Source organism: Nesoenas mayeri (genome assembly GCF_963082525.1).
Source record: "Nesoenas mayeri genome assembly, chromosome: W".
NCBI classification, from domain to species: domain Eukaryota; kingdom Metazoa; phylum Chordata; class Aves; order Columbiformes; family Columbidae; genus Nesoenas; species Nesoenas mayeri.
Window position 1 is genome coordinate 9,356,315 of NC_137553.1, and position 18,978 is coordinate 9,375,292.

Consider the following 18,978-nt stretch of genomic DNA (forward strand, 5'->3'; position numbering starts at 1 on the left):
CCCCACTGCCCAGGAGATGATGGCCAGCACCTTCTCTGCAGCAGAGGTGGCATAAGGACAGGGGCAAGAGTGGTGCTGGCAGGCAGACACCTCTGAAGTAGGACAGAGCACCTGAACAGGGGCTACCCACCCTTCCGGGGCTTACATGTCCTCCTACCACAGCAGAAGGTTGTACTGTTTAAACAGTGTATTCCCAATTTCTGGTTTTGTTTTTTTTTTTTTTTTTCCTCTCCCCATTGCTATGCACAAGCTCCCCTCTCATGGATAGTCTCGTCCTTCTGCCTCATTTGTCTCTCCTCTCCCCTTAAATCTAGCCAGGTTGATGAAGCTCCCCCCCTAGATCTGCTGGGCTTTGGGTCTGAAACTCCCACCATTCAGGCAGGCCCTTCACAACTGCTGCAGGAGAGGTTGTCCTCATTCATGTGGCTCAGCTCTAAAGGCCTGAGGCATCCTTCTGCCACACAATCTACATTTAAGTCTCTTTGCGGAAATCCTCAGTTCCTCCCCCTCCCTCCCCAAAGCAAATAGCACATGGCCACTGTGCATCCTATGGCCATTGCCTCAAACAGGCTCTCCCCTTCAGTTCAGGGCTGGGCTGTATCCAGCCTGCCACAGCATTTCTATGTGCATGATGGGACCAGACCCAGGGCTACTCTTATATAAAACACTGAAGTATGGCAGTAGCACATTTTTCAGTTCAGAGAAGGGAAAATAAACCAAGGAGCAAGGTTCCTGTGAGGTTAAAGGAAGGATAAGAACCATGATCAGAAGCAGCCTGAGCATGGGACACAAGGGACAGGCTGGCAGCAGAGAGCCATGCCTGTTATCAGAAATGCAAAGGGATGCATGAAACATTGCAGCAGAAGGGGGAAATCTCTCCCTAGAGCCTGATGAACTAGAACTGCTACAGAGCCAGAAGAGGAAGCTCCGCTCTTCCCTAATCCTAGTGGGGTCACACTGCACCACAAACTCCAGAGTCAGCCCCAAGAGCCCCCTTCTGCCTGCCTCCAGGCAGGAGAGATGAAACAGGGATTGCTGGAGAAGCCCTTTGCTGCAGAAGAGCCAAAGCAGCAGGTGACCCAACATGCTCCGATGCTGGCCCTATCAGGCTCTCTTAGTGCTTCCTGTCAAATTAGAGCAGGAGATGCTGGCCCTATCAGGCTCTCTTGGTGCTTCCTGTCAAATTAGAGCAGGAGATGCTGGCCCTATCAGGCTCTCTTGGTGCTTCCTGTCAAATTAGAGCAGGAGAGACTGCAAAACCAATGTCTTCTGTTAACTTGGGCTAAGAGGCATAAGAGCAAAGAGCAACCTCAAACACATCAGTGAAGCATGCATACAGATGGGCTCCACCAGACTGAGGAGTGCTCAGATAGCATGAGACACAGGGTTTACAGAGACAGGGCCTGGCCAGAGTTTTGTGGGATTTTTATTTTTTTTTTTTAATTATTTATGTGGGATTTTTTTCTTTTATATAGGCTAGCATTGTACTCTTTGCTAAAGCTGCTGATTCTGCCACATAAACTAGAACAGAAATTAAGTCAGTTCCCCTCCTTGTTAATTCACTGTCTGCCTCCTAACTGAACACTGGTATGGATTTGTGTTTGCAGAAAACATTCCCAGTACAAAGTCTGACACACAGCTACACTGTTCTGACTGAGAAATGAAGAAGCCAAGAGTCCACCGAACATTGGATTTTTTCCTGTACAATGTGGCTGATAACAGCAAATTAACCGTAGAGATCATCATCATTGTCTTCACTGTACACGTTGCCCCCGCTGCCGCCTCCTGTGCCTTGGCTCGGACCAGCACCGCCCTGGTTACCCGATGGGAACCTGCATGCAGTGGTGCAGAAGGGAAGAGAAGAGATGCTGTTCAAAAGCCTCGTCACAGCTCAGTACGATTCCCTCCCTCCATGTCAACACCCTGGTGCCAAGTAGGACAGGCAGAAGAAATGCACTGAAGCCTTACAGCAGGTTATGCAAAAGGCTTATACAGCTGCTGGATGTTGCTCATCTTAAAGGAAAATAAGGTTGATTGACTTCAGGAGCACTAACAGAGCAGCTACAACTGACCTGCAGCACAGCCTACACCTGCCACACGCTCAGCTGGCTGCTGTACATGCTAGGGAGAATTAGAAAATGTGGTGGAAAAGGGAATTTGTTACCCAGAATCCAGCAGAAAACTGCCTTGGTGCTCTGTGCTGGGGCTGGTTGAGCCACACTGCCCTCCCCCCACTTTCCCATGGTTACCTGAAGCTGCCAAAGCCACGGCTCTGCTGTAGAGTCTGCGCAAACATCTCATATTTCCTGATGTCATTGTCACTGACAGAGCGTCGAGCAAAGCGCATGGCCTCCTCAAAGTGATCCCTGCGTATCTCAGGAACAGGGTCATCCTCCTCCACTTCCTGCAGCAGGACAGAGGGCCCAGGCGAGCTGTGTGCCCGAGCTCTGCGGTCTGACAGCCACCCACAGCCTCCCTCTAGGCCAAGATGCTCCAACATCCACCAAAGTAGGGGCTGGAGAGGGACACTGTAGCAGGCTGCAAGTCACAGCTACAGCAGGAGCCTTCTGAGCAATGCTGACAATGAGGCACCCCAGGTGGGCCTCACCGTCCCACAAGATGAAAACAAAGTGCTCCAGCTCCACACTCCGTGCTGAGAGCCCACTCATTCCCATTCAAGGATTATGGAAAGGAATGCATCCTGCCTCATGCACAGGCAGAGGTGGGCTGCCTGTCCCATGAGGGGGGAAAGCCCAGAGTGCCCCACTCACCATGGCAGAAGGGTTGGTCTGCCTCTCATGTTCTCGCCTGATTTCACTCTCAATGGACTCACGAATGGCCAGTTTGCAGGCACGCTGGCAAATTTCTGTCAGGTCAGCTCCCGAAAAGCCATTGGTCATCTTAGCTAGGAAATCCAGGTCGACATCCTAGTGGAGAGGAAGAAAAACAAACACAAAACAAACAAAAACGAAAAAAAAAAAGAAAACCAAAACACACACACACAAAAAAACAAACGCCAAACAAAAAAAAAACCCACAACACACGCAAAAAAAAAAAACAAACAACAAACCACAACCAAAAAAAAAACAAACCACAACACAAAAAAGACCCACTACCACAAGAAACCAAGAGAGGCCTATCCTTTACATCTTACACCCTCAGGTGACAAACAGGTGTCTTTAGATCCCATGGTATCAAGGTTCTCCCTTAACTTTGGCCAACTTTGAAAAGATGAGCTGTTAACATTCTTGTTTTTGGGAAAAGTTAACCACATAGAAAGTTAGGCCACACTCCCCATACACCCAGCAAGACTGCAAAGCAGCTGTAAATCATAGAATGGTTTGGGTTGGAAGGGACCTTTAAGATAATCTAGTTCCAACCCCCCTGCCATGGGCTCAATGCCCCATCCAACCTGTCCTTGAACACTTCCAGGGCATCCACAACTTCTCTGGGCAACCTGTCCCAGTGCCTCACCACCCTCACAATAAATCTAAATCCTCCCTCTTTCAGTTTAAAACCATTTTCCCTCATCCTATCACTATACTCCTCTATGAAAGAGTCCCTCTCCATCTTTCCTGTAGGCCCCCTTGAAGTACTAGAAGGCTGCTGTAAGGTCTCCCCAGAGCCTTCTCTTCTCCAGGCTGAACAACCCCAGCTCTCTCAGCCTGTCCTCATAGAAGAGGTACTTCAGCTCCCTGAACTTACTCCAGCAGTGATCCCCATGCAAGGGACATGTACCTACTGCCTATCATAGAGTTCAGCAACAATTAACTGCAATGGTTCCTCTTCAATTTCTGTTTTCTACCCCTGTTTTCTACATTTACTTTTCTTTCAGAGTACAATAATCTTTTCTGTCTTGCTATAACAAACTTTCCTGTTCCTGCACCATGGGCAGAACTCTACTACATGATAAAGACCTGCTGTGCTTACACGTCAACACCCAGCTTCATTGACACCTAGTCTCAGAGCTCAAGCCTCCCCCTACCTCTTCATTTCCATCCTTCAAGGACTGAAGGTTTCCCAGCTCTGTACTGCATGCAGCAGTCACCAGCCTTCCGCTCTATCCTCAGTTTGTGAGGAACACATGCAGCACACAGCAAACCCAAGTCAGACACAGTGAGGGTGCAGATCCTACCTTGGCAACTGGTGATTTCCTCAGGTTGGCCTTAAGAATAGCAACCCGGGACTTCTCATCAGGCAGGGGAATGTAGATGAGTTGATCCAGGCGGCCAGGGCGCAAGATGGCTGGGTCAATGATGTCTGGTCTGTTGGTGGCACCGATGATGAAGACATTTTTCTTGGTGGACATGCCATCCATCTCTGTCAGGATCTGGTTGATGACACGGTCTGCAGCACCACCACCATCTCCAATATTCCCACCTCGAGCCTTTGCAATGGAATCCAGCTCATCAAAGAATAGCACGCAAGGGGCTGCTTGGCGGGCCTGCAAAAAGCAAACAGGAATGATTACTCCATGTTAATACCACCTGGTGAGGAGCACACCGACTTTGCAGTAAGCCTACCCTACAATTAAAGCAGCTCAGAAGAGTACCAGAGCACTGCTGCCACAAGGAGAGCTTGGAGGAGTTGCTCCAGAACAGTCTCCTGCCACACAAACCCTCAACTAACCCCCAAAGCTGAGACCATTGTGAACCAAGCAGAAGTATTATAACTCCAATGCTTAGAGGGAAAGTTGGAGCAAATTCGCCTGGACCAGAACTTTCCCTGCAAGATCTGGGGATGTCAATTCGTTATCTAGGCACTCAAGTATCAGTAGGCAAGATATATTCAAATGGAAGGGACGAAATCCAATCACTGTCTTCAGCTATCTAATGGGTAGTTATAGGGAAAAGGGAGCCAGATCCTTCTTCGAGATGTGCAGTGAAAGGATGAAAGACCACAGGCACAAATAGCTGCAAAGAAGACTCCAGTTAAAAATAAGGAAAAAAAAAATAAATTCTTCACAATGAGAGAGCTCAAACACTAGCACAAGGCCCAGAGAGGTCATGGATTCTCCATCCTTAGCACATGTTCAGAACACAAGGCCCTGAGCAACCTGATTGAATTTCCAAGTTATCTCCCTGCTCTTGGACAAAAAGCTGGACCAGATGGCCTCTGAAGTTCCCTTTCAACCTAAATTTTTCTCTCTTACTCTCCTTCCAACTTTGTTCTTTCAGCACCTTCCCTGACCACAGGAGTGAGGATTCCCAAGATAATCCATGCAGATACCTCACGGGACAGGAGGTCACACTATCTATGTGGGAACTGGACAGTAGGAGTGAACTCCTTTCTAAGCCATATGTATTGCAGGACAAAAATAGAATATTTCAGTTGGAAGGGACCCACAAATGATCATCTAGTTCAACTGCAAAAAAAGAATCTGCAGCATGTTTTGAAAATCTGTAGGTGATGGCTAATGAGGTGTAAAAGTAAGTTTTCAGGGATGCAGAGAATATCTATGCCATCCTAATGCTAGCCTCACTGCTAAGACACTGGGGCATTTATCATCCTGTAACAACATATACAAATTGCAGCAGGAAAAAACCATTTAAATAGCTATGCTGCCAAAGAGAATTAATTCCCTAATATCAGGAAAGCAGCCTCTGCTCTCAGTGCAAGTAAAGAAAACACAAAACACATAAACAAGAACCAGGCCAATAAGACAGGTGCAGTGGAGACAATGTTTTGGGGGTAACTCAGCAGAAATATAGCACAAGGAGTAGAAGACTTACCTTGTCAAAGATCTCCCGCACGTTAGCTTCAGACTCGCCAAACCACATGGTAAGCAATTCTGGCCCCTTGATGGAAATGAAGTTTGCCTGACATTCATTAGCAATGGCTTTGGCCAGCAGTGTCTTACCACAACCAGGTGGCCCATAGAACAGAACCCCTTTCGATGGGGTCATGCCAAATTTCAGGAACTTGTCTGGGTGCTCCACAGGATACTGAAGAAGAACAAAACAAACAAAAATCTCTTGTGATGAGCCAGAACAGGTCTGTACCTTAGAATCCCAGAATGGTTTGGGTTGGAAGGGACCTTCAAAGATCATCTAATCCAACCTCCCTGCCATGGGCAGGGACATCTTTCACTAGATCACTCTGTTTCTCCTCCTACCAGGAACACTACCTGAGATTTCTGGTGGGTTAAACACAAGATTCTGTCTGCTCAGTGCCACTGGATTTTTTTTTAAATGAGCACTAGTTTGAAAAGCACCACAGATAAATTGTAAAGCTGCCTTAAACAGTCTATTTCCACCTATGAACTAAGTATCAGTTCAGGTAGCTTTCCAGCACACTTAACCCCAGCATACTTAACCCCAGCATCACTCTGCCCTGCAGAAGCAAAAGGGAACATCTAACCTATTTGCTCTGTCCTCCAGAGATATGCAAGATGTCTGATGCAAGCATTCATCCTCTGCAACAAGGTTAGACATAGGCGATGATTTTAATGCCAGAAAATTAGACTGAAAAGTAGATTATTTTATTCATAGACAGGCTGTTTCTACATTGTTAACTAAAACCAGGGGCATGTCAAACCCAAACCACCCCAACACAGGCAAAAGTTTCCACAGATCATTCATGACTTTGTTTCAGCCTCTCCTTTCACAGAGGCTAAACAAGGAAGTGCAAGGAAGTGGGCAAACTCAAGTGGAAGAGGAGAGATCATGGAAGGAGGAGCTAGCCACTTAGGAAGAATATAAGTTTCTTGTCAGAGGATGTAAGGAAGCGACTAGAAAAGCTAAGGCCTCCTTAAAATTAAACCTTGCAAGACAGGTCAAGGACAACAGAAACAGTTTCTTCAAATACATGGCAGATAAAACTAACACTAGAGGCAATGTAGGCCCACTGATGAATGAGATGGGTGCCCTAGTGACAGAAGATACAGAGAAAGAAGAGTTACTGAATGCCTTCTTTGTTTCTGTCTACTCTGACAGAGGCTGTCCTGAGGAGCCCCATACCCCTGAGACCCCAGAGGAAGTCAGGACAATGGAAGAGTTTGCCTTGGTTGATGAGGACTGGGTTAGGGAGCAATAAAGCAATCTGGACATCCATAAATCCATGGGTCCAAATGGGATGCACCTGTGGGTGGGTGGGTGCCAAGGGAACTGGCTGAAGTCATTGCTAGGCCACTCTCCATCATCTTTGCTAAGTCATGGGAAACAAGAGTGGTGCCTGAGGACTGGAGGAAAGCAAATGTCACTCCAGTCTTCAAAAGAAGAGGAGAAGGAAAGCAAGAAGGAGGACCTGGGTAACTATAGACGGGTCAGCCTCACCCCCATCCCCGGAAAGGTGATGGAACAACTTAGCCTTGGTGCCATCTCAAGGCATATCAAGGATAAGAGGGTCATTAAGGGCAGTCAACATGGCTTCCCCAAGGGGAAGTCATGCTTGACCAACCTCATAGATTTTTCTGAGGACATAACTAGGTGGCTAGATGAGAGCAAAGCAGTGGATGTGGTCCTTCTTGATTGCAGTAAGGCATTTGAAAACATCTCCCACAGCATCCTCGCTGCTAAATTGAGGAAGTGTGGACTGGATGATCGGGTAGTGAGGTGGACTGGGAACTGGCTGAAGGAAAGAAGCCAGAGAGTTGTGGTCAATAGGATGCAGTCTAATTGGAGACCTGTATCTAGTGGAGTGCCTCAAGGGTCAGTACTGGGACCAGTACTATTCAGTATATTCATCAATTATTTGGATGAGGGAATAGAGTGCACTGTCAGCAAGTTTGCTGATAACCCAAAACTGGGAGGAGTGGCTGACATGCCAGAAAGCTGTGCTGCCATTCCAGAAAGCTGTGCTGCCATCCAGCGAGACCTAGACAGGTTGGAGAGTTGAGCAGGGAAAAATTTAATTAAATATAACAAGGGCAATTGTAGAGTCTTACATCTGGGCAGGAACAACCCCAGGTTCCAGTATAAATTGGGGAATGACCTGTTAGAGAGCAGTGTAGGGGAAAGGGACCTGGGGGTCCTGGGGGACAGCAGGATGACCATGAGACAGCACTGGGCCCTTGTGGCCAAGAAGGTCAATGGCATCCTGGGGTGTATTTGAATGGGTGTGGTTAGTAGGTCGAGAGAGGTCCTCCTCCCCCTCTACTATGGAATATTGTGTCCAGTTGTGGCCCCTCAGTTCAAGAAGGACAGGGAACTGCTGGAGAGAGCCCAGTGCAGAGCCACAAAGATGATTAAGGGAGTGGAGCACCTCCCTTATGAGGAAAGGCTGAGAGAGCTGGGTCTCTTTAGCTTGGAGAAGAGGAGACTGAGGGGTGACTTCATTAATGTTTACAAATATATAAAGGGTGAGTGTCACAAGGATGGAGCCAGGCTCTTCTTGGTGACAACCAATGATAAGACAAGGGACAATGAATAGAAACTGGAATACAGGAGGTTCCATTTACATTTGAGAAGAAACTTCTTCTCAGTGAGGGTCATGGAGCACTGGAACAGGCTGCCCAGGGGGGTTGTGGAGTCTCCTTCTCTGGAGACATTCAAAACTCACCTGGACGCCTTCCTGTGTAACCCCATCTAGGTGTTCCTGCTCTGGCAGGGGGATTGGACTAGATGATCTTTCAAGGTCCCTTCCAATCCCTAACAATCTATGATTGTGTGATATAAAGCCACCATGTAACAGGATTCTCAGCAGTGGTCCCACTGTTAGTCTCCACTTGAGAGAAGCAGAACTGCTGCTGTTTCTGCACGTACCAAAACACCCACTCAAGATGTCACTGTAGACTCAGCTAAAGAAAGCCTGATGCTGCTTCCCAGCACCTTCCTCTCTTTAAGTTCATAGAGATGGAACAGCATGGTATTTTCAGTCCATTACAAGAAACTACCATAAAAACTCTGCATTTTCCTGTTTGGGCTGTGAACAGGGTATGTTCTGGATTTTATTATTATTAATATTATTTTTCAAGCTGACTAGCCAGTAATCTGTTGGAAATCCTTACCTGTACAAGTTCCTGGAGTTCTCTCTTTACATCTTCTAGACCACCAATATCTTCCCAGGTAACTTGTGGCACCTCCACCACAGTCTCCCGAAGAGCAGAAGGGTTGCTCTGGCTCAGAGCCCACTACCGTTAGAAGAAACAGTATTCTATTAATTTTAACACATTAGTTCACACGCTTCAGATAAGCAGTTAGACATTGCACTCAAGAGGGGCATTCCTGCATTACCCTGAAGTCATCCATGGTCACAGCCAGTGAGTTCATCACTTCAGCATCAATGGTTTCATCTTCTAGGTCTATGAGATCCATCTTCTTTCTGATAGCCTGAAGAGCAGCTTCTGAGCAAAGAGCAGCCAGGTCAGCACCAACATGGCCATGGGTCTCATTTGCCACCTGAAAGCAGAGCACTGACTATGACTCATAGGCATACAAAGCAAGCACTCTGCAAGGGCAATGCATGCTCTGGTCTTTCACTCAGAGGTGCAACAAAACTCAAAGACAGGAACATCAGTGCTCTGCTGCAAATTCAAGACAAGTGATATCATATATTTAACAGACAAAGACACTGCTGTTCCATCTCCTACTTGAGATCGAAGATGCAACTGGAATTCAGATGGTGTGCAGAAATATAACCCTGAGGCCTGCAGTTCTTCATTCAGGACAGAGATTACATTAACCATCCAGTATCACCACAATGTTGACCCAGCTCTGTGAGCACTATTTCAGGCTTGCTTTATTTTTAAAGAGAATGCCACAGCAAACAAACCGAGGAGGACAGTGGCAAGGTACTTTCAGACTGGACTGGTACACATTTGTTTCACTTAGCCATATCATTCTTCACCAGTGAGTGAGGATTTTGGGTCACTTGTAAACTAGTTAGAAGGAAGCCCAGAGATCACACATTTGTCCAGTTTTACACTGTCCTAAACGAGCAGAGAGAAGCTTTCCTAATAGCATGCTACTCACCTGTTCCAGATCCACATCATCAGCCAGTTTCATATTTTTTGTGTGGATCTGCAGGATCTCCAAGCGGCCAGTGGCATCTGGGATACCAATATCTACCTCTCTGTCAAAACGACCTGGGGAATACAAAACATACATTGAGCTGCTAATCTTGCGAACTAAAGGAGCTGCAGTTGCCGCCTTCCTCTAACAGAGGAACATGATGACAAACCAAATACACACAATTTGAGAAAATTTTTAAAAAGGGGTAAAAAGGAAGACCTGGGGAACTACAAGCCAGTCAGTCTCACTTCTGTGCCCAGCAAGGTCATGGAGCTGATCCTCCTGGAAACTATGCTAAGGCACACAAAAAACAAGGAGGTGACTGGTGACAGTCAACATGGCTTTACTAAGGGCAAATCATGCCTAACAAATTTGGTGGCCTTCTACAACAGGGTTAGAGTGTTGGTGAATAAAGGAAGAGCAACTGATGTCATCTACCTGGACTTTTGCAAAGCATTTGACACTGTTCCACACAACATTCTTGTCTCTAAATTTGAGACATGAATTCGATGGATGAACCACTCAGTGGATAAGGACGGTCACACTCAAAAGAGCTACGGTCAACAGCCCAATGCCCAAGTGAAGACCAGTGATGAGTGGTGTTCCTCAGGGGCCAGTATTGGGACCGGCACTGTTTAACATCTTTGTTGGCGACATGGACAGTAGGACCAAGTGCACCCTCAGCAAGTTTGCCAATGATACCAAGCTGTGTGGTGCAGTTGACACACTGGAGGGAAGGGATACCATCCAGAAGGAACTGGACAGGTTTGAGAGGTGGGCCCATGCAAACCTCATGAAGTTCAACAAGGCCAAGTGCAGGGTCCTGCACATAGGTCAGGGCAATCCCAAGCACAAATACAGGCTGGGTGGAGAATGGATTGAGAGTGGCCCTGTGAAGAAGGACTTGGGGGTGTTGGTTGATGAGAAACTCAACACGACCCAGCAATGTGCTCTCACAAGTCAGAAAGCCAACTATATCCTGTGCTGCATCAAAAGAAGTATGACCAGCAGGTCGAGGGAGGTGATTCTGCCCCTCTACTCCACCTGCAGTAATGTGTTTAGCTCTGGGGCCCCCAACATAAGAAGGACATGGGCCTGTTGGAGCAGGTGCAGAGGAGGGCCACAAAGATGATCAGAGGGCTGGAGCACCTCTCCTATGAAGACAGGCCAAGAGAGTTGGGGTTGTTCAGCCTGGAGAAGGCTCCAGGGAGACCTTATAGCAGCCTTCCAGTACTTCAGGGAGGCCTACAGGAAAGATGGGGAGGGACTCTTTCACAGGGAGTATAGTGACAGGACAAGAGGTAACAGCTTTAAACTGAAAGAGGGTGGATTTCGATTAGATATAAGGAAGAAATTCTTTACTGTGAGGGTAGTGAGGCACTGGGACAGGCTGCCCAGAGAAGTTGTGGATGCCCCATCCCTGGAAGTGTTCAAGGCCAGGTAGGATGGGGCTTTGAGCAACCTGGTCTAGTGGAAGGTGCCCTTGCCCATGGCAGGGGGGTTGGAGCTAGATGATCTTTAAAGTCCCTTCTAACCCAAACCATTTATGATTCTATGAAAATGCCAGAGCTTTGGGTTTCTCTGCAGCATCAGTAGCAGAGTCAGATCAGAGAAGGAGGAAAGGCTTTAACCATTTAGGGAAAATGAGACTACTATATTAACTAGAGTTCAAGATTATAGAAATACAAAGGATTTCTGTTTTTTCCGAGCCTCATTTATAGGAAAACATGCTTCCCCTATACAACACACCATGAGACATTTTTGTTTATTCCTACCTTTATGTCTTCAGCACAGGAGTCTACAAATGCTAAAAGATTTAATTTTTCAGAACCTTCATAGCAGTACCCAAGTGGTGAACTGCCCCAGTATCTGGGGAGGCAGGAAACCTAAATATTAGTGCAATATTAACTAAGGTACGTGCACCTATAATTTTCCTCTAGCCATAGCTGTGCATTCAAATGTGTCACTACACATTTAAGAGGTTGTTTTTTCCTGTAAACTTGACTGGTTTGCTATTATAGACTTTACCAACTGGTCATTCAGACATTCATTCACACTGCAAAGTTTTGAAAACCTGAATCTCAGAAACTACCAGACTTCTCATAAATAAAAGTAAGAAAAATTGGACAATTCAAAGCCTTCTGCAACCTGAGGCATGAAAAACCCCTTAAGTGTTTAGTCCTGAAATAACCTCACCTAATTGATGAAGTGAAAAAGCGTGCAAGCCTCTAAGTATTTCATTATTTCTACAAGTTCTAACCTAATAAAGTGCAGAAAATGACATCAAAGACTGGAAGCCTAGAAATGAATTTCAAACAAGTAGCTGGAAATAAGTCAATAATTTATGTAACACATAGAAGATGTTTAATATTAATTTCTGCTCAATCTTTCCAAGGCCCCTGAAGCATGGCCCATAACAAAGTATCTGATACACAAAGAAAGATGGCATTCGTGTTACCAAATCGCCTGAGTGCTGGGTCAATGCTGTTAGGTCTGTTGGTAGCTGCCATAACGATCACATGTGCTCTCTGTTTCAGTCCATCCATAAGAGTCAACAGCTGAGACACTATGCGACGTTCCACCTCTCCATGTGTCTATGGAGAGAGAGAGTAATGATTAGACCAAAAGCTCTAAAACACAGCACAGGAGCTAGTTAAGAAATGTTGTGAACTACATCAGATTCTTCTGATATCCAACTTCTGACGTTCAACTGAATTCAATTGTTAAGTTAAATACTGCTTTACCCTGTAGTGAAATGCAGAGATTCATACCAGCTGCTATCAAAAAATATGTATTCCTTTACCTTCTACAGGCTTTCTTTACCTTCTCTCTCTTAGGAGCAATGGCATCCAGTTCATCAATGAAGATGATAGCAGGAGCATTCTTCTCTGCTTCTTCAAAGGCTTTCCTCAGATTGCTCTCAGACTCACCAGCCAGCTTGCTCATGATCTCAGGACCTGAAAAAATAACAACACTGTGGCACCCAGAAGAGAGGTAGCTAGCCCCAAGGCATGCAGCTGATTTTTTTTTTAGTACAATGTTCACATGGGAGTATCTATATTTCAAGCCAAAGCAAATACTATCAACCAAGTTAACTAAATTTGCAGCTGAACAGGCAAGAACAGTATGCAGAATTACTTTCTATCATTATGCTGATGTTTTCAGTTTACTCTAACAGAATGCAGCACTAGTCAGTGAGCTACCTTTGGCTGCTTCTTTTCTTACCCTATTTCACACTTGGTGAGCTTCTCTGTAATGTGCCACCACACACAGTTAATGCCAGTCCTAGCTTGCAAGAGAAGCAATCAAAGTATATGGTGATGAATTATTAGGGTACAGAATGAAAAAGCTGTAAGATACTGAAGCTGTCTTTAGCTTGCATTACACAGGTATACATTTACCTCTGTAAGATCCTATGAATGAGTTCCAAAAAAAACCCAAAACAACAAAACAAACAACAAAACCCCACACCACCAAAAAAACAACACCCCAAAATTACAAAACCCATCTCCTCTCAAAGAATAAATAAAAAGTAAAATGTGTAAGCACATCAATCCCAGAAGGAAGGGCAACATTCCCCTGAGATCTCCTACAATTGCTGAACACTCATGCAGGCTCACAGATTTATTCTGTTTTTACAGATTTTTTTCCATCATACTGATGGAAATAGTAATGAAAAGTATGCTTCTAAGAGATCCAAGAAAGATAAACCTGACCCTCAGAAGTGCAAAGCTGCTAGCTGACTGAAGTGTACCAGCTGCAGAGTGTTTCATTACAAGTAACTTATCAATTCATACCAGCTCCATCTACAACACTGCCTACAGCTCCATGCTTGGGACCAGCAGACAGAGAACGCATCACTAATTCTGACAATGTTATTTTTATTACACAATAGAAATACAATCATCTAAAGAAACAGCTGGCTCATTAGTATTCAATGACACCTTCCACACACTTAGGAAGTTTACGACAAGGGCAACATATGGTTAAAAAACAGTCCATTTACATCTGATATCTTGAGATACAAAGCAAGTCACTTCCCTACCACTGCTCACTGCTATTCTGTGCAATACACTCCTTTACTTTCACCTTCATGGGTCTAAGTGATTGAAATCAGAAAAGCAGCACTCCTTAAGTACAAATGTTCAGCTACTCCAGCACTGACTGTAAAGGGGGACAGAAAAACAGTGAGGAAAAAAATCAGAATCTGGTCCTTACTGGGCATAAACCAGTGTCCCTCTCAACCACTAAAGGTGAAAAGTGATCAATAAGAGATTCTGTCACTTGTAGCTAAGTCCCAAGGCACTCATAGGTTTTAAGATTGTTCCTCCCAATTAACATTATGTGAAACAGAACAGGTCTTATGCTTTACTTAAGTGAAAAAAGAAATCCACAGCAGACCAGCTTATTTTCTGAATGGAACATGCTGGCAGCAACAGAAACAAGTATCCTGCACCTAAGTACATCAAATAATCTCACCGCTCCCAGTTCTGCCCTCACCAACATAAATGAACACTCAGCCATACAGACACCAAGCTCCTGCATTGCAAAGTTGTCTTTCCAACCAGCCTGCTTAAAAAACAAACAAACAAACATATATATATATATTTAAAAAAAAAAAAACAAAGGGGGAAGTGCCACTACAGACACTTCCACGCAAATGGCTTTTAAGTGTCCTCAGAAGCACATTCAAAGAGGTAAGGAAGGATGTCAGGGAGACAATGTGGGTCTATAAGCCATATTAATACCATTCATTATCATGAGATGGATGAATTAGCACACAGCAGATCTAGGGCCAAATCAGCCACAAAACTTACCATTGATCAGGAAGAAGAAAGCCCCTGTTTCATTGGCCACTGCTCGGGCAATTAGTGTTTTACCAGTGCCAGGAGGACCATACAGCAGGATCCCACGTGGAGGCTGAGGACAAAGGCAAGGGACTTAGGTGGTGAGCTAATATCTGAATGCCCAAGTAGCTTCACAGTGAAGCTGTAAGCATTTGATAAATCCAGTCAAATTGTGATGCAAACTCATGCAACAGCTGCCATCCCAACATTGCTATCAACACCCTTACTACTTTGCATGACACACAAACAAAAACCTTCCCAGTAACTGACAGCGCATCCCTCTGCTTTGCAAGTTGCCAGCACTTTCATCTGTGTCCAAAACATGTAAGGAAATACTTTCCTAACACCAGCATTAAAAATAAATAAATAAATAAATAAATTATTTATTCCCTTCCCAATACCTCATCAACTTCCAACATCAAGAGTCATCTGCAAGGACAAGCCCACTCATCCACCCAATGCACATGGGGACTTACCTTCACCCCTATGGCCTTGAAGAGCGCAGGGTGTCGGAGGGGAAGTTCCACCATCTCTTTGATCTGAGCCAGCTGCTTCCGGCAGCCACCAATGTCATCATAGCCCACTTCATTCAGTGACTCTTCTTCATCCTACCCGGAAGGAAATACATTAAACATTTGAGTGAAAACAATAGTCCAACAATCCCTCCCAGTCTACAGAACTCAGGAATCCAGGTTTTTACTCCTTGCTGTCTTGAGATTCTCACTTTCAAGACTTCCTGGTGTCTTCTACAATTGTTTCTTAGTTCTCTCTTCCCAGACATGCAAAGGGAAATGCCTTCATGTACCTAGACCTCACTGAAGCCCATCCTCTTGAATGACAGCCTCTGCTGCCAGGACTCCTATAGACTCTAGTGCAAAACAAGTTGTGTGACCCTCTGATGTGATTGACAAAGATAACAATAGACAATGAAGCCCAGTATAAAACATACTTATTCTTTAAACTGTAAGTGATATTTCTAACTACTTGACATACCCTAGCTACCATACAGTTCTCTGATATAGTCTTTTCCTTTGGGATTGACTCAAATTAAAAGAGAATGTGAAAATCCAGATGTGCAGATAAGACCAACTATAATCAACTCTTTCAGTATAGCTCTACAGCATCCATTCATTTGGTTGTCCAAATCTCTACTAGCCTGAGATATCTGTAACATTAAGCCACACTAAAAAAAAACAAAATAGCACAGCCTGGAATCTCAGAGGGGCTCAGTCCAAGCCCCACAAACAGGAACTACTACTTCCAAGCAGGTTGCTCAGGGTCTGGCTCTGTCAAGTGATGAAGATCTCCAGGTCTAGAGATTGCTGCCCTTTCTGAGCCTTGCTCCAGGGTTTGGGGAAGCCTTTTTCCTATTAGGAAATTCCCTTGATCCAGCTTGTGCCTTTAACTCTAGTCCTGTCCCTAGGCGCAGCTCTCAGAAGAGAGAGGTTGTAAGGTAAGGTCCTCGGACTATTACCCACTATTGGTTCTTCATGTTGCCAGTGAAGAGGTAGTAAAGAGAAGCCCGAATGCAATCAAAAGGGATTTCAGAGCCTTGGGGTGGTTGGTCGAAGGATCAGGAGCTCAGGTAGTATTTTCTTCAATCCTTTCAGTAGCAGGGAAGAATACAGAATGGAACAGGCAGGCCCAGCAAATCAACACGTGACTCCAAGGCTGGTGTAATCAGCAGAAATTTGGGGTTTTCAACCATGGAATGGTCTGTTCTTTGCCAGGTCTGCTGACATCCAATGGGATGCACCTCTCTCAGAAGAGGAAAAGGGGTTTTGCTCAGGAGCTAGCAGGGCTGACTGACAGAGCTTTAAACTACATTGGAAGGGGGAAGGGGATGGTACCAGGCTAGTAAGTGATAAGCAATGAGACAACATGCCAAAGCTCGAAGAGCTGCATGATAGTGAAATTCTTCAGACTGCGCTATGATGTGAAAAGCACAATGAACCACACTTAAAGTGCTTCTACACTAATGTGCACAGCATGAGGAAAATCAAGAGGAGCTACAAGCCTTGGCACAGTCCTAGAGATATGACATCACTGGCATAAGTGAAACCTGGTGGGATGAATCCTGTGACTGGTGCGCCACGATGGATGGCTACAGGCTATTCAGAAAGGACAGGCAAGGTAGGAGAGGCAGGGGTGTGGCATTATATGTAGTGGAGGGGCTGGAATGCATGGAGCTGGAAGTTGTCGATGGCAAAGTTGAGAGCCTCTGGGTAAGGATTAAGGGACAGACAAATAAACCAGACATCATACTTGGAGTCTACTATAAGCCACCAAGCCAGGATGACAACACTGATGAGTTATTCTTTAAGGAACTAAGCAAAACCTTCGAGTCATCTGCCCTTGTCCTTACGGGGGATTTCAACTTGCCAGATGTCAACTGGGAATATCACACAGCTGGCACTAACAGGTCCAGAAGATTCCTAAAGCATCTGGACGATAACAGGTACTAAGGGAACCGACCAGAAAAGGTGCCTTCCTTGATTTGCTGCTCACTAACAGAGGGTCTTGTGGGACAAATAGCAACTGGTGGCTGCCTTGGTCACAGTCAAGTTCAAAATCTATGCTAAGAGGATGAAAACTGCCAGCAAGACCTCAACTCTGGACATGAGGAAAACAGACTTCAGTTTGCTCAGAGAACTACTTAGCAAGATTCCCTGGGAAGAAGCTTTTGAAGGTACTGGGGTCTATCAGTGTTGGTCGCTTAAGTACCACTTACTAAAAGCACAGGAGCAGGCAATTCCAAAACGTCAGAAGTCAAGCAGGTGAGGCAAAATGCTGGCTTGGCTAAGCAGGGATCTTCCTCTAGAACTATGGTAAAAAAAGAAAGTACATGGACAGTGGAAGCAAGGTCAGGCAAGACGGGAGGACTACAGAGATGCTGCTCGCCACTGTAGGGAGGAAATGAGTACAGCCAAAGCTAAATTAGAGTTGAAGCTGGGCAGTACCGCGAGAGACAATAAAAATGGCTTTTTAAAATATGTTAATAGCAAAAGACAAGCCAGAAATAACATTGGCCCATTACTTGATGAGCATGGTCACCTTATAAACAGGGACATAGAAAAAGCCGAGATGTTTAATGCTTTCTTTTCCTCAGTCTTCAACACCAATGATGGGCTCTGGGGTGGGATTTGCAACTCCAGCTGGATCCCTAGAAGTTGATGGGGCTTGATGGGATTCATCTAAGGGTACTTAAAGAGCTGTCTGATGTCATAGCGAGATCTCTCTCTGTGACTTTTCAACACTCCTGAGAATCTGGAGAGGTCCCAGTTGACCAGAAGCTCGCAAGCATTGTCCCAGTCTTCAAGAAGGGCAACAGGGATGACCCCAGCAACTACATGCTTGTCAGCCTCACTTCTTTTCCTGGCAAAATCATGGAGAAGACTGTTCTAGGAGTCATTGAAAAAAAAAAAAAAATGAATGGCAATGCAGTCATTGGTCCCAGCCAGCACAGGTTCATGAGGGGAAAGTCTTGCTTGATCAACACAAATTTCTTTCTACAAGGTCACCCATCTAGTTGACAAAGGGAAGCCTGTCGACATGATCTTTTCTGATTTCAGTAAAGCCTTTGATACTGTCTTCTATAGTATCCTCCTGGACAACATGTCCAGCATACAGCTGGATAAACACACAATACAGTGCATGAACAATTGGCTGACGGGCCGGGCTCAAAGGGTTCTAGTAAATGGGGTTATGTTGGGCTGACAACGAGTCACTAGCAGGGTTCTGCAGGGATCTATCTTAGGGCCAGCACTCTTCAATGTCTTCATAAATGACTTAGTATTCCCTCAAGTCCTGTGTCTAAGTAAGTTCGCCAATGACACAAAATTAGGAGGAGCTGTTGACACTCTCGAGGGCAGAGAGGCCATGCAGAGGGATCAGGATAAATTGGAGAACTGGGCAATCACCAACTGCATGAAGTTCAACAAGGGCAAGTGCCAGACTTTGCCCCTGGGACACAGCAACCCTGGCTATACATACAGTTTGTGGAACAAGATGCTGGAAAGTAGCTCTGCGGAGAGGGATCTGAGGGTTCTGGTCAATGGCAAGCTGAACATGAGCCAATAGTGTGCCCTGGCAGCCAAGAGGGCCAACCAGTCCTAGGGTGCATCAAGCACAGCATTGCCAGCCACATGAGGGGGGTGATCGTCCCTCTCTGCTCTGCACTG

The 18,978-nt window shown here is 45.5% G+C and overlaps 1 protein-coding gene across 1 annotated transcript in view; it reads right to left on the reverse strand.

The window, feature by feature from the left end:
* Positions 1 to 1,397: 1,397 nt before the first annotated feature.
* LOC308051377 (transitional endoplasmic reticulum ATPase-like) overlaps positions 1,398 to 18,978 on the reverse strand; it is a 28,344-nt gene continuing 10,763 nt past the window's right edge. Inside the window, exons 6-17 of the mRNA XM_080361774.1 lie at positions 15,274 to 15,405; positions 14,768 to 14,870; positions 12,774 to 12,907; positions 12,409 to 12,544; positions 9,912 to 10,024; positions 9,174 to 9,338; positions 8,948 to 9,070; positions 5,733 to 5,945; positions 4,136 to 4,444; positions 2,772 to 2,927; positions 2,250 to 2,404; positions 1,398 to 1,832 (exon numbers count right to left, since the gene is read on the reverse strand). Coding sequence (XP_080217900.1) covers positions 1,727 to 1,832; positions 2,250 to 2,404; positions 2,772 to 2,927; positions 4,136 to 4,444; positions 5,733 to 5,945; positions 8,948 to 9,070; positions 9,174 to 9,338; positions 9,912 to 10,024; positions 12,409 to 12,544; positions 12,774 to 12,907; positions 14,768 to 14,870; positions 15,274 to 15,405 — 1,845 coding nt within the window. The 3' untranslated portion in view covers positions 1,398 to 1,726. The remainder of the gene's footprint in view (positions 1,833 to 2,249; positions 2,405 to 2,771; positions 2,928 to 4,135; positions 4,445 to 5,732; positions 5,946 to 8,947; positions 9,071 to 9,173; positions 9,339 to 9,911; positions 10,025 to 12,408; positions 12,545 to 12,773; positions 12,908 to 14,767; positions 14,871 to 15,273; positions 15,406 to 18,978) is intronic.